At 39.0% G+C, this 26,431-nt stretch overlaps 1 protein-coding gene across 13 annotated transcripts in view; it reads right to left on the bottom strand.

The window, feature by feature from the left end:
• CCDC171 (coiled-coil domain containing 171) overlaps positions 1–26,431 on the bottom strand; it is a 172,573-nt gene that overhangs the window by 126,413 nt on the left and 19,729 nt on the right. For all 13 annotated transcript variants that reach the window (XM_068666401.1, XM_068666408.1, XM_068666409.1 and 10 more), the window contains 3 exons: positions 11,333–11,425; positions 9,841–10,001; positions 903–1,041 (listed from right to left, as the gene is read on the bottom strand). In XM_068666401.1, the coding sequence (XP_068522502.1) occupies positions 903–1,041; positions 9,841–10,001; positions 11,333–11,425 (393 nt within the window). The remainder of the gene's footprint in view (positions 1–902; positions 1,042–9,840; positions 10,002–11,332; positions 11,426–26,431) is intronic.

Here is a 26,431-nt window from a genome sequence, read left to right as displayed (position 1 = left end):
TTCATATAAGCTGAACAGACGACAGCAGTAAGTCTGCAGATCCTCTCTGCTGCAGGCCTCTGCTCCTGTTCACTGCTGCTGTAACTGCCAGCAGCAGGGAATTGACTGCATTTACATTAACTCAAAGCTCCAGGAGATGGAAAAGGAAGAAATTTGCAGCCCAGTATTAAAAAAAAGTTTACATCGGATTGCAAATGCTACACAGTTGAAAGAGAGAAGGTTTTATAGATAATGCCTAAGATAAGTGTTTTGTCCCTGCTGCTATGCAACAGGATGGGAAAATCGTTATTCAGACTTGGGGTGAGTAGAAACAGAGGGAAGGCCCCAGTTGGTCACATAAAAAAGAAAGATTTCAGAAAGTAACACAGTAAAATACATCCCACATGCCAAATCCACATCAAAGGAAAAAAAAAATCTCCTCTGCTTTGTCACCTTCAAACAAGCATATTTATAGTCAAATTTTGCAGTAAAAACAAGATGTGTGAAATAAATGTGTGTACATACAATGGTACCTAATGAAGCTTGTATATGAAAAAGGGCTAGGTACAAAGATATAATATTCCCTACAAGGAACCATAATCTGTTTCTACAAATTGCTGCCTTCTCTAGGAATGTAAACACAAGTTAAATTCGTATAGCTACTCTTTTAAAATAGCTGTTTTCTGCAAAAGCTCTTCAGTTAAATACACAGCAGAACACTTGAGGTACATTTTCAATTTAGCTTCTCCAGTGTATTAGCTACATTTATTCATGTTTTACAAAAAAAAAAAAAAAAAAGTAAAAGTAATATGAGTAAGATTAGAGTAACAATGGAGTTCTTGCACTGCTCAGCAAAGCAAATGCATTTTTACAGTATGTTGAAAAACCCCTAAGAAACAAGTGCCACAGGCCTTTTGTCTTACCATTGCAAGTTCCTCTTGTAATTCTCTGCGAGTTTTTTCATTATCCTGTAGTCTCTCAGAGAGATCTTTAATTACCTTTTTCTTTTCCTCAATCTTCTCATTCATTTGCTTGTTTGTGGAGAAATACTCTCTTTTTAATCTGGAAAGTTTCAGCATTAGAACATTTATTAATCAAAAATACTTTTGTGAACGACACTATATACTTTTAAATATAATCAACAGATGTGGCACATATGATGTTTACACATCGTAAGGCTTCTGAAGCCACACACTATTCTTTCAACTGAAAAAGTCCTACTTTTTTTTTTTCAGGGAAGTTTTTTCAATTACTACTGTTTCTACTAAGCTTCCAGCCATAACTTTACTTGATCATTTTGATATGGACTCCAAACTACACGTAATAAACATAATTCATCAAAACTTAATTAGCACGGTAGCCCTCTTCAGAAACACCATGCCAAGTCTTGCTTAATCAACAAGTTTGTTTTCATGTAAAAACCTCACTTCTAATGTTTCCACATTCCTGACTATATTCTACTCAGAATGGCATGACTTTAGATTTTTCCACCAGCAGATTCATCCAAAGCTTTAAAACGTTCTTCTGCTAGAACTGTCCTTCCCGGTACTCATGAAAACAAACATACAAACAGACTGTGGCATGGCTAAGCAGGCAGCTCGTAAGAGCTGCAAGGCCAAACAACATGCAGGAGACAGAAGCAGGAATATAAATGCAAGGAGGAATTTAGAAAGATTGCTTACACATGTGTGCAAGGTGTCAGAAGAGCCAAAGCTCACTTGGAACTTACGTTTGTAGAGGATGACAAGGAGAAAAAGAGATTTTACCATTGCATTGTGGTAGGAAAGAAAACATGCCTGTCCACAGGGTTCAAACAATTGCTAGCAGCAGATGAGGATTGAGTCCGGGATTACTTGTGAGAACTGAACACATCGAAATTGAAGACATCAGCACATCTACATTCAGATGTGTTGACAGAGCTGGCCAGTGTCATAGTTAGGCTTCTCATCATTACCCTTGAAAGGTCATAGAGATCAGGGAGGTCAGGGAGGTCCCTGGCAACTGGAGAAAGGCAAATATCACACCTCTACTCAGATAAGTGCAAAAGAACCAGCCATGAAACTACAGACCAGTTAGCCTCACATGTAAAAGGAAGATCACAGACCAATTCCTTCTGAAACAAATTTCTGGGCTCATGAAAGAGAAAAAGATGACCAGGAATCAGTCACTGAGGATTTACCATGGTCAAATCATGTCTGACCAACCCAGTTACATTCCGTAATAGAACAAATTGAGTTGTTTACAAAAGGAGAATAGTGGATGATGTTTAACTCAACTCTAGCAAAACTTTTGACACTGCCTCATAGTATTTTTAGAGCCAAATTAGGAATTCATAGTCTAGACACACAGACTGCCACACAGATTAAAAATAAAAATAAAAAAGGTTAGATAGTAGTGGCTGGTAACTACTGTTGGATACTGTAGGAGTGTATACTACAGTCTGTTTAACATCTTCATCAATCACGTGGATTAGGCCAAGAGTGCCACTTCATCAATTTTGCAGATAACACTGAACTCGGCCGGGGGGACACAACACAACAAAACTGATACACTAGGAAGAACCTATACAGGCAGGAGGAGCACAACAACATGAAGCTTCTGAAATTCAACAGTAGCACATGGAAGTTCAGAGTTTGGGACAGAAGAGCCCCCGTGAAGCAATGTGGCTGATAACCAGTTTGGGAGCAGCTCTGCCCAAAAAGACCTGTCAGACAGCAAGCTAGCCACAAATCAGCAGCATAGCATTTTAGTAGAGAACTAATAGCAGCACAAGAAAAAAAGTTAATAATAAACTGGAATGAGCTCCAATGAATACCACCAGAATGATCAGGGGCTGGAGAACATGCCATGTAAGAACTGAGGGAACTTGATATATTCATCCTGGAGAAAAGATGACTTCAGGGTGCATAACAGACCCCTACAATATCTTTAGGTTATCAAGAAGACTGAGACATTACAGTCTCATCACTGTAATGTATGGCTGGAGGTCAAGAGACAGCAGTCACAAATTGCATCAGAAAAGGTTCACAGGAGAAAGTAGGAGAAACTTTTTTCTACCATAATGGCAGTCAAGAAATGTAGCAGACTCCCAGAAAGCTTGTGCAATCTCCATTCTTGGAGGTGTTCAAGACTTTACTGGTTGAAGCCCTTAACAACCTGATTTCATATCTGATCCTGATTTGAGAAGAAGGTTGAAGTAAAGATCTTCTATGATGCCTTCCAATCTGAATTATTCTGTGACATAACTTAACAGCGGCAACAACGAGGTGTCTCTCTTCCTTGTCTTTCCTCCCACCACTTCAGTCTCATTAGAATTTTAAGTAATCCAAAAGGCCCTAAATTCTTCCAAATTTTAAAGTTTTGAATAAATATCGTCACTTCCTGGCTTTGACTTATTTCTTACATACGTCCTATAGACTTATCTCTTATATAAAGATATAACATATACTTTAGCTAAATGAATACTTAATAAGTCCTCCTAATACCTATGTGCTTCTGCTTCAGCCTGGCTGATTTTTTTTTTCTTTTAGCTGTAGATGTTTACTTTTTATCCTTAAAGATGGCATTTGTCTATTTCAGTCCTCCAAAGTCACTCCTACTCTCATAGCTTTCAGAAACACAGTAAGAGAAGTTCCAATTTATTCTATGTCATGCCCTCACTCTTCAAGAAAAGTAAATTCACACAGAGAGCCAGATCCCTTGTTGCTTCCAATTTACATAGTGCTACTGGGTTCAGAGCTAATTAATAAATTATGCAACCCAGAAAAGTCTGTTTGCTTGGGATCAGTTACTACAAACATCTTTTTCTGAGAAAATAATTTCTCACAGTTTTAGATAGCTTCCAACTTTGGTATCATTTATTACACATCAAGTCCAACTAAAAAAATTTCAAGTGTTCTATCACAATAAATGAAAGTAGCCAACACTTTCCAACATCTAAGACTTCAAGACAATCTTGTGGGACTCCTCCAGAAAAAGGGAAAATACATTAGGATGCCAAACTATGGCTTAAAATAAAATGTCAAGCTCCTGATGTTGTCATTAGTCCAAGGACCACAACCCTCAAAGGTAAGTAGATCGGAAGTTCTAATGATGGGATCCAGTGAAAGCAATCACTGATACTCATCAGTTTAACTGATACTCGTTTGCCTCAAAACATAAAAAAGGCAGGAGACAAAAGAGGTAGTACATGCCCACTGCATGCAAGTATCCAAAGCATACTAGTATACTTGTCCACCTGAGACCATCAGGTGGATGCCTGTTCTTTAAGCTCTATTGACACAACCACCAAGTGTTAAACTGTGCTGGCTTCCACGGAAAGGTTTGCATTGTCTAAAATCATGGAAAATCTTCTCAGTAGGCAGAAGCTGCTAGAAATAATTGCTTGAATCAACAAATAATTGAAAGTAGTTAAAGTACTGTCTGGATATTATACAAAGTTTATACTGATATCCAATTAACTAACAAAGCCAATGCCTTATGCATGTATGAACTGCTCATACAATTCAAGGGCAACGTTTTGAGCTTACACAGAAAAAAAAAAATAATAATAAAATAGTTCCAAAAGTTTCTAGACGGAAGGAGTAAATGCTACCTAGAGAGTGTTGGAAGACTAACAGTTCCGTGATTCATTACAGAAAGTCATACCATGTTGACAAGACATTAGAAGTTTTTCTAGGCTGAACACTACTCCAGCTTCACTGACATTAGCCAAGAAACCCCCCAAATTCATCTGTTTCATTTGAGGATGCTGATTTTGTCTGCTCTAGCTGTAAATACAAATATGGACCTTGGAAAATCTGACCTTGGAATATTGGACCTTGGAAGGACTGAAGAAACAGTCCAAGAATGAGTGGGGTAGATAAGATATTATCTGTGAATTTATCTGTGAAAAAATGAATTATCCATATTTTCTGGACCACTTGAATATGGAAACCTACCAGAAGATAAAAAATGAATCATATTCTGTATAAGAACAAGAAGTTACATACATGAAGAACACATGAAATGCAAATTGCCTCTTATGTAAAGCCAGTGATCCAACAATCTTCAAGTAAGGCTGTTTTGAGCACAAAAGAACTTTTTAAATTAAAAAAAAAAAAAAAAAGTCATTTCACTGATGCAGGCTCTCTGCTTCAAGGAAACACAAATAACTTAGTTTAAGTTTAAAGCCATTTATGTTGCTAATACAGATTCATGTTCAAAGCAAGAACCACCAGGCAGGATGTTCTTTTTGGACCACAGAGAGTCTCAAAATGTATTCAGTCAGTTTCCCAGCTGTTAAGACTGCAATCACGAAGAATCGTAATGTATTTCACAAATTGTCACAACTTTTTTTATATGAAAATTATTTCATTTTCTTAGGGAAGAAAAAAAAAAAGATTTATTTCTTTTAATATGACTCTGGTTTACCTAAATGCATAATCTCACATTCAGACTTATTTTGTCCTTATTTTTATGAATAATAACACAGCAGATGTTTCAAATGTTACTAAAAACAGCTCTGTAACCATGTACATAGTAAGGATGAATTCAGTGCTCAAAGGTCCACAAAATTCCTTACCTGTACAAAATCCAGTTTCTTCTGTTTTCTGCTATTGTTTGTTTAAGTCAACATAAATACCTATGTGTACAGACCCATATAATCCTAGAGTGAAGGAAGTTCCACTTCTGCCTTCCTCTTACACATTCTAGCAGCTTCAATCTCCTTCCACGACCCCACTGTGCACCACCAACTTTAAGTCCTCTTAAACCTCTTCCTTCCCTAAACTTCACCTATTACTGTCCTTCACTTTACTTAACATTTTGCTTAGTTATCTGCCTTCCAACACCATTCTTTTGGTTGACAGTTTCTTACCCCACTATATACTTGATTCAGCCAAAGAAGACAATACAGAACTATGAATCCTCCTATCTGCCTGGGGAACGAAACAAAGCCATTTTTCCAAAAACTATCTGTTACCAGACAAAACAGATTATGCTAAGTGGGACAGGAATTCCAGGTAATTTTGTCAGTCTGGTAATGATGAAGCAGCAAGGGAAGTCCAAAAGCAATCAAAAGGGACTTTAGAGCTTTGGGGCGACTACTTAAAGGATCAGGGGTACAGGTTGTGTTTGCCTCTGTCCTTCCAATAGGGGGGACCGATGCTGACAAGTGGGCTCACCATATTAACACATGGCTTCTGGACTGGTGCAACCAGCAGAACTTTGATCAGGTTCTTTGATCACAGGGAAGGTCTATGTGACACAGGGCCTGCTGGTACCAGATGGGATGCACCTCTCTCAGAAAGGGTTAAGGATTTTTGCTCGGGAATTGGCAGAGCTGATAGATAGGACTTTAAGCTAGAGTTGAAGGGAGAAGTGGATAAAACCAGGCACACTGGTGATGAGCTAAGGGATGGTGTGCTAGAATCAGAGGGACTGTATGCCTGTGAGGTCCTTTGGTCAGCTCCACAAGATGCTACGTGTAGGGAGACGCATTTGAAGTGCTTCTACACAAATGCACGACGTATGAGGAATAAAATGGATAAGCTAGAAGTCTTGGCTCAGTCCCACAGCTACAACATCATTGGCATAAGCGAAACCTGGTGGAATGAGTCATGTGGCTGGTGCGCTGCAATAGATGGTTACAGGCTCTTCAGGAGGAACAGGCAGGGTAGGCGAGGTGGCGATGTATGTGAAGCATGAGCCGGACTGCGTGGAACTTCAAGTTGGCAATGGCAAAGTTGAGAGCTTCTGGGTAAGGATTAAGGGATAAACAAATAAAGGGGATGTCATTGTGGGAGTCTATTACAGACCACCTGGCCAGGACGACAATGCCAATGAATTATTCTTTGCAGAACTAAGAGATGCCTCGAGATCAACTGCCCTTGTCCTTATGGGGGATTTCAGCTTGCCAGACATCAACTGGTGATGATGCCACATGGCTGACATGAGCAGGTCCAGGAGGCTCATAAAGCACCTCGATGATAACTTCTTGGTGCAGGTACTAAGGGAGCCAATTAGGAAAGGTGCCCTGCTAGATCTGTTGCTGGAGAACTGAGAGGGTCTTGTGGGAGACATGGCAAGTGGCGGCCATCTCGGTCATAGTGACCGTGAAGTGGTTGAGTTTAGAATTTATGGTGACAGAAGGAAAACTGCCACCAAAACTTCAGGCCTGGATATGGGGAAAGCAGACTTCAGGCTGCTCAGGGAACTAGTCAGCAAGGTCCCCTGGGAAACTGCTTCTGAAGGCACTGGCATCCATCAGTGCTGGTCAGTCTTTAAGCACTGCCTCCTAAAAGCACAAGATCAGGCGATTCCAAAATACCAGAAGGCAGGCAGGCAAGGCAGAAGGCCAGCCTGGCTGACCAGGGATCTTCTACTGGAGCTTAGGCAGAAAAAGAAAGTGTACGGCTGCTGAAAGGAGGGTGAGGCGACATGGAAGGAATACAGGGATGCTGTTCGTGTTCATAGGTAGGAAATTCATGTGGCCAAAGCCCAAGTACAGTTAAAGCTGGCCAGATCTCTAGGAGACAATAAAAAGTTTGTTTTTTTTTTTGTTTTTTTTTTTTTTAATATGTGAATAGAAAAAGGAGGACCAAAGAAAACATAGGTCTACTACTTGATGAGGAAGGTCACCTCACAGACAAGGAAACAGGCAGAGCAGAGACGTTTAATGACTTCTTTGCCTCCATCTTCAATGCTGATGATGGGCTTCAGGACCCTGGGTGCCCTGAGCTGGAGGACCATGACGGTGGGAATGATAAACTCCCAGCTGACCCTGAACATGTGCCGGAATTGTTGCTCCAGTTGGATCCATTTAAGTCCATGGATCCAGACGGGATTCATCCCAGGGTGCTTAAAGAGGTGGCTGATGCCACTGTGGGACTTCTCTCAATTATTTTTCAATGGTCATGGGAATCCAGAGAGGTCCCAGTAGACTGGAAGCTGGCAAATGTTGTGCCAATTTTCAAGAAGTGCAAGAAAGAAGAGCCTGACACCTACTGGCCTGTCAGTCTCACATCAGTGCCTGGTAAAATTATGGAGAAAATGATTCTTGAAGTTATTGCAGCACACCTGGGAGGCAATGCAGTCATTGGTCCCAGCCAACATGGGTTCATGAGGAGTAGGTCCGGCCTAACAAATTTGATCTCCTTTTATGATAAGATCACCCATCTAGTCAACCAAGGGAAATGAGCTGACGTGATCTTTTTGGACTACAGCAAGCCTTTTGACACAGTTTCTCATTGGATCCTACTGGACAAAATGTCCAGCATACAACTTCATAAAAGCAGCATGTGATGGGTGAGCAACTGGCTGATGGGCAGGGCTCAAAGGGTTGTGGTAAATGGGGCCACATGAAGCTGGCAGATGGTCACTAGTGGGGTCCCTCAAGGCTCCATTTTAGAGCCAGTCCTCTTCAATGTGGTTATAAATGATTAGGATGTAGGACTAGAAGGTGTTTTGAGCAAATTTGCTAACACCAAACTTGGAGGAGTTGTGGACTCCGCTGAGGATGGAAAGGCCTTGCAGAGGGCTCTGGGCAGACTGAAGAGATGGGTGATCACCAAGCACATGAAGTTTAACAAGAGCAAGTGCCAGGTCCTGCACTAGGAACAGGGCAACCCTGGCTATCAGTACAGACTCGGCAACGAGACGCTGGAAAGCAGCCCTGCAGAGAGGGACCTGGGGGTTTTGGTTGACAGCCAGCTGAATATGAGCTGGCAGTGTGCCCTGGCAGCCAGGAGGGCCAACCGTATCTTGGGGTGCATCAAGCACGGCACTGCTAGTCCATCAAGGGAAGTGATGGTCTCACTCTATTCCGTGCTGGTCCGGCCTCACCTCGAGTACTGTGTGCAGTTCTGGGCACCACAGTACAAACAGGACATTAAACTGTTGGAAAGTGTCCAGAGGAGGGTTACAAAGATGGTGAAGGGCCTAGAGGGGAAGATGTATGAGGAACGGCTGAGGTCACCTGGTGGCTCAGCCTGGACAAGGGGAGAGTAAAGGAAGACCTTATCACGTTCTACAGCTTCCTCTCGAGGGGGAGTGGAGGGGAAGGTGCTGATCTCTTCTCTTTAGCGACCAGCTATAGGACCCAAGGGAATGGTGTTAAGCTGTAACTGGGGAAGTTCAGATTGGATATCAGGAAAAGGTTCTTCACTGAGAGGGTGGTTGCATACTGGAACGGGCTCCCCAGGGATGTAGTCACGGCACCAAACCTGTCAGAGTTTAAGAAGCATTTGGACTGTGCACTTAATCTGAATTTTTGGGTACACGGGTACACCTGTGTGGAGCCAGGAGTTGGACTCAATGAACCTTATGGGTCCTTTCCAACTTGGGATATTCTATGATTCTATGATTGTCTACTCTCATACACTTCACACCTTTTCCTGTCATCTTCTTACTATGCCAAAACTTTCCACGTGAATTCAAAACCTGTAAATGAAGACTACTCACTATAAATAAACAACTTCAAGACAGAAATCTTAAAGATTCATCTAGCTCCACAAGGTCAATCATTTTCATAATAATTCAAGTGTATAGTGAAAAAAATCTGTGAAAAGCCTGTCATGTATGTTTTCCTACACCTCTCCCACACACTGCAGGAGACAGAACCCTATTATAACTACCATTTTCAGTATTTTGCTTTGACAAATAATCTGCATAACAGATTGTTTATTTTCTCCACCTTCCCACGATACGTATGCTCCCAGTATGAACCCATTATTAACAGACTGCCAGGTACTTAGCCTTGGTTTGGCAAAGCGCATAGGATGGGTTTGTTTTCTACTGACAGAATACTATAGAGAATGTAAACTGTAAGTGCTACTCAAGCTGCCTACTGCCATTTTGCAGTAAATTTAGAAGATAACTTACATACTGAGTTTTTCCAGGTTCTCTTGGGCATTCTGTTTTTCTCTCTCATATGCATTTTCTACCTCTTTGAACTCCTTCCTGATCATTTCTAAATCCGAAAGAGTTTCTGCTTGACTGACTTTTTCTACCTGCAAAGCTCCTTCAAGGTCTCGAATTCTTAGCTGCAAAGTGATAAAAACAAACAAACAAACAAACAAACAATGAAAGCAATGTTCAGACAATGTAGACAATTATATTCTATTAATTCTATATTAATGCATTTATAGAAAAAGCACTGAAAATACACAAAAGTGTATCAATATAAACAGTCCAAACAGAAACAAACACATAAGCTGAGGAAAAGTGCCTTTTAAAGTCCTTCAGTAGCATCTGAGTATTTTGTCTTTTAGGCTTTAGGTACGGTTTTCAGAGAAATTCTGTTTTTTAAGTTAGATGCATGGAAGCGGAGGAATAACAGCAAAGGCTACACTTCTGCTCAGCACAAAACACACTTGTAAAGTCCACGTACATGAACATGGAACAAAACCTTACCAGTCATTAACTCATAAAAGAGAAGTTCCTAACTTTAAGGAATGTTGCCCTCCCAGTTCCTTTGAAGATGGTAAAGTAGGGAAAGTAAACGAAGAAAATTGAATACCTCCTTTTTAGCACATTAATCATCACTTTAAAAAAAAAAAGAAAGTGCCTGTTGAGATCATGAGACTAGGAAAATAACTATCTCAGGAATGGCAGTACTTATTTTTGTTACTCAGAAAATTAAAAAAAAATAAAATATTTTTGTCTTTTTTTAAGATTATTTTTTTAAGAAGTGGGTTTTGGAGTTTTTTTAATACATTGTAAAGGGTGTGAAGATATAAGATTACTGAAGAATTGCTATTTAAATTTTTCTTGTTTGCTTTTTAAAATAAGCCGTAACTTTCTTACTTGGTCATACCCCATATCATTTAAAGATTTAATATTCAAGTATATATATGCTACTTTTCCTCATACAATTAACTTTTCCTGGTAATTGCTGATACTATAATTTTGTTTGAAGCTGAAATCTACTCTGAAAAACCATATTTGGAACAGCAGTTTCAGGGTGCATTGATTATCCCATTCCTAAAGAAGTTAGATGTAGCCACTGGGTGTTCTAGTAAGCATCCATCAAAAAGATATAAGGCAGGATATTTAACTAGTATTATGGTGTTTAACTCCAGTGAAATATTTCCTTTTCCCACACTGTTTAAATGCTAGGAAAAATTATTCTCTCAAACTTACAAATGTAACTAAAATATTAATATAAAAAATGATGGTCCCTCAAAAATAGGGATGTTTCTATTCTTCTCTTTATGTATCAGTTATTATAGTTTTGACACAGTACAAAAAATATATATTTAATGTTCTTGTTGAGTAAAGTAAGTGGTCTTATCATTTTGGGAAGATTTTTTCTTTACATCTTTATCAACTCTTTTACTGTACACTTCCACAAAGTATTTAACAAACAGCTTACCTGGATGATTTCTGAATTGAACTTGGATTCCAAATGCGCTGCTCTCTCTGCTTCAGTGTTTTCTTCCAATTTCTTTATTCTCACTGTAGCTGCCTAGAAATACAGTTTGAAGAAATTTAAGTCCAGACAGTAAATAGCACACAAAGATTATTCTGTTCATTCAGTATATTAGGACTCTGTATACCAACCTGGTAGATCTGAACTTGGAACTTGTACTTGGAAATGTGATATATCGAGAAATGATGTAAGAACTGTGATGTACCAAGAAATACATATCCAGATAATAATTTGCTATTTTAGGCATGTAAAAAATGTTTTCTGTTTAGTTAAAGAAATTAACATAACACTATGTTATTGCTGCATTGTTTTAGAATGAACAAAACTGTGGCTGAAATGAGAAAGTAAAAACATTAAACTTAAATGTTCTACTCGTTACCTTGCTATTTGCTTGTTCATCAAGGTTGTCACCTGAGGTAACACAACCCCATCCTATATGTTTCAAAATACAATGAGTATTTATCAACAGAGTACCTGCAATTTCAGTATTAAGACAGACAAAGCATCAAGAATATAGAGAATTCCTTAAACAAATATTGGTTTTGGCACGCAATTTCCAATTAATGTGACAAAAATAGGGCTTTGCAGCTCTAGACTTGTCAGTTTCTCTGCATCAAAAATTCCAGTCTGTAATGCTTCAAAGAACTAACTTCGTATTCTTTATTGTGTTCCCTGACCTATAACTATTTTATGTTTTAGTCTAGCAGACAGTATGCGTATGATCTTTTACCAAATATCTAAATTAGTCAGTTAGCACATGTCATTATACAAAAGAAAATACAGATGTAAGCATAGTTTAAGCAATATGTCTGAATTAGACTTGTGAATCTTTCATGACCATTCTTTCAAAATTGAGAAAAGCAGAAGAATGCAAATAACTATGCTAAAAATCTACTGTGAAATTTGGATTGGCCACCAAAAGTTCAAACGGTAGGTTTGAACTTCAAGTCTTCAAGTGTTTCAAGCTGAAGAAAAATCGTCCAAGTTACATTAAACACAAAAGTGATCACCAGGCACATACATACAGATAAAGGTCTGAACAGAGTTTCATCTGGAAAAATACTTTTATCAAAAGCAGTAACCAAAGATCTGATACAACAGGAACTTGCATGTAAATTTAACTACATTGTTTTCTATCAATAAAATCTTTTCACTGTGATGGATGACTGAATTGAGAAGAAAAATATATCCCAAATTGTCTCTTGGTTTCAAGTTAAATTAGGAAGACCAAGAAAAAGGAATTAATATCAAGAAGCCATTTAACATGAGCACATTTCAGGTTACACAAATACTATCAAAGTTATTGATTTTGGAAATGTAAAATAAAGTAATAAGCATGTGAGACTGCATCTTGATTCAAAACATTTAAGAGGAGAAACATTAACAGATGTTAAAACAAAAGTTCTTGGCAATAAACTGAAACTTCATTTGTATAATCACATACACACAAAAAAAAAAAAAAGGAAAGATTTTTAAAACTGATGTCCATAGAAGGCCTATTAAAAAGAAAAGCAGCAACAGCACAGAGCTTACCAAACCTACTCCACAGTAAGATCTGTCAGAAGGTTTAGACTTTTTGTCTTCTCGGGAATTTTATCTGCTTACCATAATTATTAAATAAATATGTAAGTCCACAAATCCTGCACAAACACTCCCCCTGTACTTCTATTTTTCTAAGACTATTCTCAGAAACAATTTGGTTTAGACTCTTAACAACCTCATTCTTTCCACACATCAGCTCTTGCTCCCCTTTAGCCTTAATGCAGAACTAGCAAACTACCTCCTGGATCAGTTTGGAAGGACTCCCTTAGCATTCTCCAATAGATCAACATCTATCAACAGAATGGTTTTACTAAAGAATACTGCCACCCTAGTAAAAGTAGTCAGTAAACAATATATATAAGTGGGGTGGATTTCATTTCTTCAGTAGTAACTCACAAAAAGTCAATCTTTGATTAGAAGAGTATAGGGAAGAGCAAGATAGGTACTTATCACAACATTTAGCATGAGAAGTAAAATTATTTTAAAAAATTAAGAAGTAAAAACTTCACTGGGAACATTTCATGACATACACTCAAGGGCAAAAATGTTCTTCCATCTTTGGTCAGCTTGCTCAAGTGTCTATTTATATATCAAAGACTGAAATAGAAAAAGTGAAAAAAGTGATTCTGCAAGTTTTTAGGCATAACTTAATAATTCACATATTCTGTACTACATTAGACTACAGAATCCTTTTTTGTTTTCTGAGCATCAGTCCAACCGAGAACTTCACTCTGTTCCTTTCTGTCGGCCTCTCCTCATCTGAAACAACAGAGCTTTCTGCTTGTTGCAGGTCACTATCAAAGGGTTAATTGACTTTCACAAATAGAGGCCCCCTAGGACAATGAGATTTCATCAGTCCCAAGAACAAAAGTGGAAACAGAGAGAACAAATAACAGCTTGATTGAGGGCATCTGCAAGAATGCAAAACTGGAGCAACCCTCATCTCCAAAACAGATCGCATATGTATCGGTTCTTGGTATAGTTCTTTAAAACTAGAGCACACTTCTTTAAGCTGACATGACAGACACTAACTGCAAGGGAAAAGTAAAAATCCAAAGGAAACAAACTGTCAAAAAATACAGAACTTCAGTCCTAAAAAATGTGAAACAATTAAGAAAGAGAGGCTGGAGCAATCATACACCTTAAGAAGTACCAACACATCACTCTTTTACTCTTTGAATTAAGAGCAAATCCATTTAAAAAGACATGTTTGCAGATGGTTCATTTGCTTGAACCATCACAGTTACTGAAGAATTAACTTGCACAACTAGCAAGCCTAAAAAGGGAAGTACTGGGAAAACTACTGTTTCATCTACAGAGATTCTTAATAATCTCTGGAACGTGACAAACAGGCTTCTAATTAGAGCTTGGAACAAAAGACAACATGTCTAGGCTGTAGTTAAGAGGTATGAATCCTAGGCACCAATCAAAGACGACCTAGATGCACCTGGCATGTATCCAATGGAAAGCATTCAAAAGATACTCAAGACAGTGAATACAGGAATATTATATTATATAATAGGAATCAAAAATAGGTGGGAAAATAATAGAATCTTACAGATAATCTCCCCATATAAAGACCTGAGCAAGTGAATTGTTCAAAATAGGGGTTTCTTTGCAAGGTTAGGAATCTCAATTCCTCTCCTTATTTTTGAAGTTCACCATCTAGAGTATGATTCTTCAAAGTCTTGAGTCATAGCAGTGGTTTGTTACCACTCTGATTTTTAAAATCTTGCTTAAATGAGTTTACTGAAGCTTCAAAAAACACGGACCTAGGGAGAGGACTGAAATGTATTTTCAATCAAGTCAAGTCACTGTCAGGGACCAGACAAGAAGTGCCACTACTTTCTTGGATTGGTAGAAACCAAAGATGATGATTGAACTATATTCTTCTCAAATGTCTTGAAAGATTATTCTGGTAAAACCCAACCTTAGTTTATCAGTATTAGCAGCTCTCTTATCCAGAATAGCTTCACATGTTTAAAAGAGCTTGCAGAAAAGTTACACACGTAAATTGGGGAAATAACATAGATGTTGTCTGTGTCTGGTACAACAATGAATATTCTTTTTCGAGAGGTCTGTGACTTGATTGCTACAGCTTCTGGTTCACCATACATTTAGCAAATTTATGCAGTCATGTGCCAGATAATTAAATGGAAAATCTGTGGGAAAACAGAAACTGCAAAAGATGTATTTCCAGCAATTAGCACATACACCTTGCTAAACAATTGAAAGACTTATCAAATACAGAGAAGTTCACATATGCTTAGACTGCTATACAAAAAAGAATTTGGGAATTACTGTTTATCTAAGCGCACATCAGACAGAAAAACTGTACCTGGATTCCAAACGGAGACTGACGATCTATTTGGGAACAACAGAACCAAAAACTAAAACTAAAAATACACCATACTGTCTATTTTGCTAGTAAAGTTTTAAACAGGCTCTATTGATCTTTATAAACACTTTTCTCCACACTGAGAAGCTGCATACTCTGCCAGAGTGAATGATGCATTATGCACTCCATGAGGGAAAGAAAGATATGTCAGGGATGAATCTAACCTGTAACACTATATGAACAATTCCAGAAGGAGAAGTGGGATGAGTAGTTCCACTTTCCTTTCTGATAAACAGAAAGGTAACAAACAGGAAAAAAAAAATCTGCTGGTACCAGAATCACATTAGCCAAACCTCTTTGAATCTTGCAGAAGATGAGGATCACCCTCCTTGCAGAACCATGTATCCAAAAACTTTACACAATGCCTTCATACAAAGAATATGCTTGAAAACAACCTGCAGGTCTCAGACATACAGATCACAGTCTCTCAGTTGGGAATCAAGTGGGAATACTTTCTATTTTAGCTTGGAATGCCTCTTTTCAGGTCCAAGCCAGCCAGAGAGGTATATCTCAAGAATGGATCCAAAAAAGTGTATTCTCCAGTGGTTACAAGGTGTTTGCATATCCAACATTGATATAAAATTGGTTATCCAGTAAGATGCAGTAGTTGAAGAGCTCATCTGTGACTTCCATGTGCACCTGCAGGATATCTGAAGACAGGCATCTTAAGAAAGGTACTACACAGAAACTCGTGGAATCTCCAGTTTCCTCGGATATTCAAACTGAGCCAAATTAGGTCTTAATTTAAAGGACAAAGTATCTCACATCTGTTTCCACAAGAGCACATACACAATTGTGTCTTTTGAGAAATGGCAAATAAAAATTACTACAGAAACTTCACTGCAAGCCTTACAATTCATGGGTGCAACTATGCTTTATGGTTAGACTATTTCCTTTAATCCCTGAAGGTTCAGCCACATTTTCCACTGGCCTGTTGCATGCCAATGCTAATGTGGTTTCTAGGAGACATTTTGCACATGCTAACAGTTTGCAGTACCATTTTCCATGCTGGCCTGTGTGGCTTCCACTTTTCTCAGCCTCTCACCCTTCTTTTAAGCACTGCAATTTTTGTGAATACTGGGGAAGTGCATACGGAAAGAGTAATTCAATATCTTACACTTGTACAATGCCACAGCCATGAAAATGGAATCCTTTGATACTTACATTTACATCAAAATACCTGTTATCAGAGAACAGAAAAACAAAGAAAACAAAAATATGAATGTATGTTTACAACAGTTACTAAGTTTAGATACTGTAACAGAAATAATTTTTATCTTCTCTGCTTCTATTTAGATCACTTCCGCATGATTTTTCAGTTTTGTTTTTACTAACAAGCTCTCAGGATACTTACACATCCCATGGCTGAGATCCAGCCCCTAAGGGCAATGCTCAGCCAAGATACTGTTTTCAGTGAAGATAGATGTGTCAAATCAGCATCATCATCCACACACTCTATTTGTGTGCTTCCATATTCAGATTAAGATCTTAATTTCTTCCAACTTAAAAGCATTTCCCTATGAATCCTAATTGAAATCAGGAGGTCAGGTCTAAGCGCATCTTTGGGAAATGTACTGACCATTTCCACCTAGTGTTAGAAAGGCTAGTGCTTCTTGATCATGGTAAGGTGGAGCCATCTCCTGTCCAGATAATAAACAACTTTTTAGTAACTATAAAAGTACATAACTACAAGCGTAAGGGAGTGCAGCTAATCCTCACCGAACATCTCCTATATATGAAGTCTAGCGTAACAAACGTCATTGACAGAAGAGCCATATTTGACCTGTGCAACACTGGATCAACAACTGCATTGGCATGGGAGCTCCAAGATCACCCTTGTACTTGGCTGTAAGAAAAAAAAAAAAAAAGAAAAAAAAAAAAAAAAAGAAAAAACTAGGACTGTTAAAATGATACAGTTTGGTTGACTTTGATTACAAAGTCCAAGTTCATTCTATTCTACAACTGATTTGCAGCTGCTCTCCCTTTCTACCGTACCTTGAGGGGAAAAGGATGTCCCTTCTGGTTCCATGCTCCATAACCCATAAACCCTGTAAGAGCACATTAGCTGACACTGTTACTTTATATATGCACACAGACAAGATTTACATGTGCCTTATTGCTAGCTCCTGTTAAGGTCTACAGAAGACAGTATTCGGTTTCGGTCTGATAGCAAGTTAAGAGTGAACAGCCTTCCACCTCAACTTGAGTAATACAATGAAGTATGAGATGATAAAGGGGAATATCCTCTCAGAGATGAATTCCATTACATCAGTGAACTTGTCACTGAAGAAGCCTAAACTTCAGAGCCACCACACAGGTATCATAATGAAAACAGCAGCTCTTAGAGGGGATACAAGACAGCCACAATAGCTAGACTTCCAAGATAGGAGGTATGCATTATGGACACATGAAAAAGCCATTGAGTGTGTAGGCATAGAAGACAAGAAGGAGTTTAAATTTCAAGCAGTGACACTGTTAACTAGTGAGGAATGTGTTCTCTGTCACACTCCTTGGGGCTTTTTCAAGTTTTTCCTGTGAGACCTATCTGAATTACTTTACACTGTAATTCACAGTGAATTTACTAGTAACACATAAAATTAAAAAGCAGGTCTTTTTTTCTTTTTTTTTTCTTTGGTTGGTTGGTTATTGTTTTGTTGGTGGTGGGGTGTGTGTTGTTGCTTGTTTTCTTTCTCCACTCTTACTTTGATTTTAGCTGGGACCTCAATTTCTTGATTCTCTGACTTGGATACAGTAAGAAATTTAGTGCACCTACAATCTTGAATTGTTACATGTGCCTACACCTTCTGTAAGTACAGAGGTGGACATCACTCCAACAAGTTTTCTTTGCAGTCACCTTCCCACCACAGGAGCATTACCAAGTTATTGCAAGATGATGCATTTAGCAGGACATGAAAAGGTCAATATACTTAATGGAGGGGGATGGGGAAAGGCATTAGGAAAGCTAAGGGACTCATCTTTAAATGGCAACATATTCAAAGTCTCCAAAATAAAATGCACAAAGTTATAGGACATATTGCAGGACTCATGAGAAAGGCTTTAAAACCTTGAGAGACACTGAGCTTCAGCTTACTAAAAGTTGGCAACCCCAAACACAAAACAAACAACAGAAAATCATTGCATTTCTGTGAACAAGACAAAGAGACTGAAATTTATGAACTAATAATTCTGTTTCTCATGATAAAAATCCAGATTCTCCTCTCCTCACTGTTCATCAAACAGATTTCCCTCCCAGCTTTTTGGCAGCTAAACACATCACAAAGAACTCTGTTTATAAATACAAATTTCTTTGTATTTCCCAAGAAATCATCTTTCCAGAGCACTAGAGCAAAGGGCTAAAATAATAGACTCTGCTTCCAGAATACTTATATTTGTAACTTGTAGAATCTTGATGAGTTCAATACAAATATATCAATAATTTGTTTGACTGCTGTATTTTTGGCTAAAGATGAAGAACACTGACAGGGTTTCCACTTCAATTTCTTCTGGTACAGTATGTGCTCAGAAGGACTCCAAGTCCATGCAGTGGGCACCACATTCGGTACTGTTGCAAGCTATAAAACTAGCAGGTTAGACATGATACCAATAGCTATCTTGCAGCAGAATAAAGGCAAGTTTCTGTAGAATTGCCAAGAATGAATAGTCTAATTCTGGAAACTAGAGATGGGCTCCAGAAACTAGAAATGTGCTCCTTTAGACCATGTTCAGGATAATAGGAAGTATAAAACCTGAGTAACATTTCAAAAATAATAAGGGGGGGGGGGGGGGGGGGGAGAGAGACTTGGGTGGACTGGCAGGCAAGACTTTTTTTCCTCCTTTCTTTCTTTATAATCTAATGCATTAGAATTAATCATCTCCAAGAGTGTCAAAGTACAAGAAGAAAGATTCTAAATTTACCATTTCTATTCATTACTGTAACCTGCATTTTTTCATGGACTTCTCCCTTACATCCAGCAGAGGGTAGTAAACGAACAGCTTTGTGAACTCCAAAAAATCATTCTGACTGCATATCAAGAAATACTGTATAGCATAAAATTAAAGGGCTGACTTGTAATTAGAATTATCCTACTCACTACACAAATCACCTTAAGATATTTACTACCATCATGAAAAACACATTTTAAATTTAATGCCCATTAAAACGAGGTATTCTGCATGGATACTGAAATAAGAACATCCCACGAGCCCATTTTCCCATTAAAAATAAACAAAAATAGAGATATTAAAAAAAAAAATCAATCTATAAGGTAAATATTCCATGAAGATAAATAAAGAAATACAGGCAACTACTTGAATAAATGCACTGCCTTCTAACTGGGGTTTTACTTTCAGGCTTCTATATCTGAAAGGAAATCTGTCTCAAATACTAACACTACAGGCAAAAATAATGTTTGTATTTTAACCACAGCATGAAGAAAAGGTTGTCAGAACTTTATCTGTATTTCTAATAGTTAGTACTTACTCGCATAGACTGAGGACCTTTAAATTGACAGCTTTAAAAAGAAAAGCACAGAACCTTGCAAGAGTAGCACTAGGTGGGCAGAACCACAGAGACCTCAACATTTTGGCACGCGGTGAGAACTACTGCCCAGACTTTGTTGCCCTCCTTTAATGCCTTTTCCACAATGCACAGGAAGAATTTGGCAACTAAGAATGTGATCCATAGGTGCTTTCACGCTAGTGAGGAGGCTGCTTAATTTAGGGAGGAAGAAATTCCACTGACAGCACAGCAGGTTATATCCAGGCAATCTGTATTGCTCATATCCCAGCAATCTCCAGGCTTCACAGAAGCACTTCTCTCTATGTGGGAATGCATCATGCCCATTTAAAAGAGCACCGTCCTTTATTTCAAACAATTGGGAGGGAAGGCTGTGCTCAGTTCTCCTCCTTTATCCAGCAGGGCTGTCCTTGAATACTTCAACGTTTACTCTCCTTACAATCTCCAATGAGAAAGTTCCAGTAACCATACTACAGAGTTGAAGAAGAGTTTATCTGGTCTCTTTGGCTGAGGTTCTTCCACTCTCTTTCAGCATGAAGAACATCTAGTATGTCTGCCTGACCGTGTTCCAGAATGTCAGAGAAGCAGAATGACAAATTTGTAAGCCAAAGTGAGGTTTTGAACAAGAAAGGTAGCAAATTAATTTTCATGCTCTGCTAATACTAAAATGCTCCTCTCTGTAAAGTTTCTGGGAGAGAAATAAAAGTGAGAGGGCAGTTTAAAACAGATTTTATGATCCTGAATTTTGAAGTTCAGAACCCTGAGGAGGCAGCTTTTCATAACCACAGAAAAGGCAAAAACAAACTTCTGTAAAACAGAGGTGCAGAGTACAGTCACCTTGTATATTGCAGACAACACTGTCACAAACCCTGGAATCTGAGTCCATTCAGTATGAAGTCTACAGCGAGCAATACTATGAGCTGAAAATATTTAGTGCTTCTGCTTCTTATAGTAAAGGCATTTTCAAAATATGCTTATTAGTTAATCTCTCTGACTTCAGGATACCACTATAGGCCCTTTCAGACATTTGCATACATGCAATTTACTTTTTAGATGGCAGTGAAATGCAAGCTGACTACAGCATACCTGCTGCAGTTTAACTTAGGCTTTTTCTTTTATTATTATTCATGTGGACTTGCACTTATTTGCTTAAACCTTCCTATTCAAGAGCATTTATCACAAACTCCTTCATCACTGATTAAACACCTACACTTACAAGTACTACAAGACTTTCTTCTATGGCATGAATGTGTTGTTTTCTCACTAGAGAGTATTGAGAGATCAGTACATTAACGTAATTCTAATAAAAATTAAGCAATAATTAAAATATCTTCATTGATTGTCGTTAATAGATAGTATTCTCTGATAAAACCATCTCCAGGGCACAGTTACATCTTTAATGTAAAAAGATGTAACTAAAAGTTACATCTTTAATGTAAACTGAAGTCTAAGCGCTTCCTTTTCAAATTTATGGAGGGTAAATACACCCAATCAAATTATTTAAACAGAGAAATCATTGCTTGCCTTGCTCTTCTTCCTTTCATCTCATAATTCCTATGTTAATAAGCCACTATGTCACAAAAAGAAAGAAACAAACAAAAACAAGCAAACAAACAAAAACTTGTGAAAGTATTTTGAAGCAAAAAAAAATCTTTGTTTTAAAAGGGCTATTCACGCTTCCCAGTACATAGCACTTTCCATCTGAAGGCAATTCTGCCTAGACCAATATACACAGCTTGCAATACCTGACAATAGATTTCCTGTAGATCTCTTTGAGGGCACAAATGTCTACCTTGTTGGTCAATAATCAGTGTTTTGAGTTGATGAGCTTTGATGTTCCCTGTAGGAATTTTCTTTTGTACTTCATCTTTAATGCAGTGCTCTAACTTCCTAGCAATCAATGCTTTAAACACTTCTGCCTTTCAGGGGAAAAATAAGAGAACACAGCTAAAAATTGTATGTCACTTACTCCTTTAAGGACCCCTATTATCCTGCAAGTACCAATTCTTTAAAGTTGGTTGCAGAAAATATTTAAAAACACCTTTGACAGAAAACTTACAACAAAGTAAAGAATCATTGGGTCACCATACTTCTCTGCAGTGACAAGGGTTCTACCAAGAATGTCTTCGTTCAGACCACACGCTCAGACAAGGTGGTGTATTGGGTTTATGTGGGAAGGTTTTGGTAGCTGGAGAGCCACAGGAGTGGCCTCTGTGAGCAGAGCCCAGCAGCTGCCCCGTATCAGACCAGATCCAGGTTCAAACAGCTCCGAAAAGGACCTGCTGTTGGACAGAGCTGAGCCAGCAAGCAACACTGGTGGAGCCTCTTGGAGAGCAGATTGAAGAAAGGGAGAAAGAAACCTGCTGCACAACAGCAGCTGGGAGAGAGGAATGAGAAGCAACCCTGCAGACCCCAGGGTCAGTACAGAAGGAGGGCAGGATGTGCTCCAGGCAGGCAGCAGCAGTTCCCCTGGGGCCTGTGGAGAGGCCCCTGGTGGAGCAGGCTGTCCCCCTGCAGCCCATGGGTACCAAATGGAGCAGATCTCCACGCTGCAGCCTGTGCAGGAGCCCCCACTGGAGCTTTTAGAACAGTCTATGGGTTACTCCCATAGACTAATACTCTTTGGTTTTGCTAACCTTAGAAAGACTCCCTTTTGTTTAGAAACTGAATTATGTTAAACAGTTATGTATAAGAACTATTAGGTAGTTCTTAATAGTAAAAAATAATCAAGCTATGCCCAACTTTGATTTCTGAATTCAGAAGTTGAGATAAGCTACAGGCTGGGATAATTACTAGTGCTACTGGACTCAGTAGCTCTGTGGAGTCACAGCTGCAAAATCCACATTCATACCACACCTGGCTGGGAGGAAAGTAGCCAAATAATGAACCCCCAGTAGTCTAGCATATACTTAAGCTGGAGATCCCAGAAGTCTCAGAAAGAATAGCTTTGGTCTAGTGGACAGGAATAAGCTTTCCCATAACTGGGATCAGGAACAAGCCATAAATCCAGCGATTTAGTTGGAGAGCCTTTGGAGACCCAATTTGTTAAAATGGCTTCCTGTGAAAAATGCAGAAAGATCACAGTAAGTCTTCCTGCTCATTTAATCCTATTCAATATCATGGCAAGAGACATTTTGTAAAAATAAACCAAAGCTATTCAGCTGGTCTGCAAATTCTGCTATTACGCTTACATCACATATTCTTGTTCCTAGAAATTACTAATCATAAGGCATCTCCCAAGCAGGGAGGAAAAGGAGGAAGAAATGAATTATTCATATAAAATGATTCTTTGGAAGACTGAAGTCTGACAGAACCATGTTTATACATGAAGATCAAAGAAATGCAAGTCCCTTCCTAAGTCTGGAAAGGGATTTTATACGTTCCTCTGGTTTGAAGGCAGAGAGTTTTGACCACTCAAACATGACAGTAAGGGAATCATGACTACTCTTAAGATGCGAAGTATTACCAATTGCTAACTGAAAATGTAAGCTTATTTTCCTCTCTTCTTTCATGTTGCTATAATTGAAGATACAACTCAATCTGAATTTAGTAATATTTATAAAACGCAAGTAGCAGCACTGGGTGCACGGGGAGTCTACACTCTACCAACACGCACACACGAACATTGAACTTTCTAAATATAGAGAACGTTGCTTTTACATACTAAACCCGAGTACACCTATATGTATGTACCCATATGTATGTACCCTATCTTCATGAGGCGACCAATGTGCCTGTTCCTGTCCTGGTCCCTGTTCTGCTATCCTGTCCCTATTCATTCCTTTTTCCTACTTCTTTAGTGATGACATAACTTCATTACATCCTGTTGCCTTTTTTATCTCGAGGACAGGCTCCCCTCTCATACCCTTCTCCCCACAGCAGTCCTTTTCAAGCAACTTTTAATTGCTCAAGCAACTTTGCCCAATATCCAGCAAACACCCAGCAACTTCCATGCCTTACTGGGTGGAGAACAAGCAACCCCAGACTGCATGGAGTCTCCTGAATCACCCTTCTTTGTGCCCTCTAAACTCTTTTACATTCCTGATGGCCTCATCGTTAAGACTCTGATATTATTACCAACCATGGGGCTTGCTGAACCCCACGGCCACACTCCCACATCTCCCCCTTCTTTATTAATATCAACCATCTTCTTGACACAAATTATTAATCCGTGTATCACAATGTGCAGGCACTATGGTATGATTTTTTTCATCTGAAAAATTAACAAGGACCATGTGAATTTAGAATGGGAACCTAAAGCAAACCACAATATTGTAAAAACAATACACACAGAAACAAACTATATTTAAACTAATCCCCTAACATCTCCTGTTGTATCAATGCAATACAAGAGTTTCCTCCAATGACATAAAAAAAAATTATAATAATGTAATACATAACTATTCACACTCTTCCCACACTGAAAAAATGGAGGTATTTATCTCTTCAGGTACATCTTCCAGAACTTAAAAAAATAAACTGGGAAAAGCATGTGCAAGGAAAGTAATGACTAGTTTGTTGGAAAACAGTACATCAAAACTTAAAATCATTTTATACTGGAAAGTAGTTAACATCAGTCAGACTGCAATTGACTAGAATACATCAAGCCAGTTATACATGTCAAAATCAGTTGTAGGATTTCAGAATCTTAGAGAAGTCTCGGAGCTTTTCCAACTCCTATGCATATGAAACTTTCCCAGAGTAACACCTTGGTCACCTGCACTTAAAAGGTACAAAGACAAACATATTTCACTATGTTTCTATATTTCACTATATATACATCTATGTGTGCATATATGCACACTTACTATATATATATATATATGCCTATAAAAAAATTGCTGATGCAAAATAGTTTACTAATTTTATATATATATATATATAAATGTGTGTATAAACAATGTAATTGCACAAGTAGTTTAAGAAAAAAACTCTGAAGTGCTTCTGGGAAGGAATATTATCTTCTGGCTAACCACAGGGTGATGCTATTGCACTTATTGTTGAACTCCAAAGCTTTCTTCTATTATGGAACAGATGGCATACAAAGCACGCACTATAAAGCACACTACAGAACCTGTTAGAAATAAGAGGGATTACTTTCCCTCCGGTTCATGTAAACTTTTTGGATTTCAGCATAGTTTTCAATACTGTATTTCAAAGTATCCTTCTGGGAAAAATGTCCAGCCAGCACACAACTCGACAAACACATAATATGATGGGTGAACAACTGGTTGATGGGTCAGGCTCAAAGGGTTTATTTAGTAAATGGGGTGAGGTCAGACTGGTGCCCAGTCACTGGTGGGGTTTTGCAGGGCTCCATTTTAGCCTCTTCTCTTTAATGTTTTCATAAATGACTTGGAACCAGGACTTAAAGGTCTGCTAATTAAGTTGGCTGATGATGTGAAACTCAGGGGAGTTGTTGACTCCCTTGAGGGTAGAGAGGCTTTACAGAGATGTTGACAAATGAGAGGGCTGGGCAATCACCAACTGCATGAAATTCAACAAGAGCAAATGCCAGATTCTGCACCTGACACGTGGCAACCCTGGCTGTACGCACAGTCTGGGGGGACCAGAGGTTGGGGAACAGCCCCACAGGAAGGGATCTGGGAGTTCTTGTCAATGTTGAACATGAGCCAGCAGTGTGCCCTGGCAGCCAGAAGGGCCACTGTGCCCTGGGGTGCATCAGGCACAGCATCGCTAGCTGGTCAAGGGAAGGGATTGTCCTTCCGTGCTCTGTGCTGGTGCAGCCTCACGTTGAGTAAGTGCAATTTACGCAACACAGTGTGTAAATTAAATTAAATTATTAGAAAGCATCTAAAGATGGTGAAGGGCCTAGAGGGCAAGACGTATGAGGTGCAGCTGAGGTCCCTTGGTTTGCTCAGCCCTGAGCCTCATCGTGGCCTGCAGCTCCCTCAGGAGGGGAGCGGAGGGGCAGGCGCTGAGCTCTGCTCTCTGGGGACAGCGACAGGACCCGAGGGAACAGCGTGGAGCTGGGACAGGGGAGGGTCAGGCTGGGGATTAGGGAAAGGGTCTGCACCCAGAGGGTGGTTGGGCACTGGGACAGGCTGCCCAGGGTAGCAGTCAAGGCACTGAGCCTGCTGGAGTTCAAGAAGTGTTTGGACAACGCTCTCAAGACACATGGCCTGATTTTTAGGTGGTCCTGTGTAGACTCAAGTACTGTAGTCAATGATCCTTGCGGGTCCCTTCCAACTCAGGATATTATTTGAATCTATGGTGACATATCTGAGGGACACATTTCAATAGGTTAACCTGACTTCATTTCCATGCTTACCTTAGGATGTTCATAGCCAAGTTCACAGTTACAGCTCTTGAAGTGCAGCTTTTCCAAATGGGATTTGTGTACCTACTCAGAATCTCACTTCTTTGTATGTACTACAACCAATATTAAACTTCATCTAGTTTTCATTTCATAGCTTGGAATATCTTGGAAACATCTTTAAAACTTAAAACAGTTTACCTTTGGAGTGAACAATTTTCTAGCTTTACTACATTTACAAACCAAATACCTGCCTCTGCAGACCACCTTTACTTCTGCATACGCATCCCCTGACACAGAATACAATGT

Source organism: Anas acuta, chromosome Z, assembly GCF_963932015.1.
Source record: "Anas acuta chromosome Z, bAnaAcu1.1, whole genome shotgun sequence".
Taxonomy (NCBI): Eukaryota; Metazoa; Chordata; class Aves; order Anseriformes; family Anatidae; genus Anas; species Anas acuta.
Note: the sequence above shows the minus strand (reverse complement) of the source record. Positions and strands in the feature narration are given on the sequence as shown.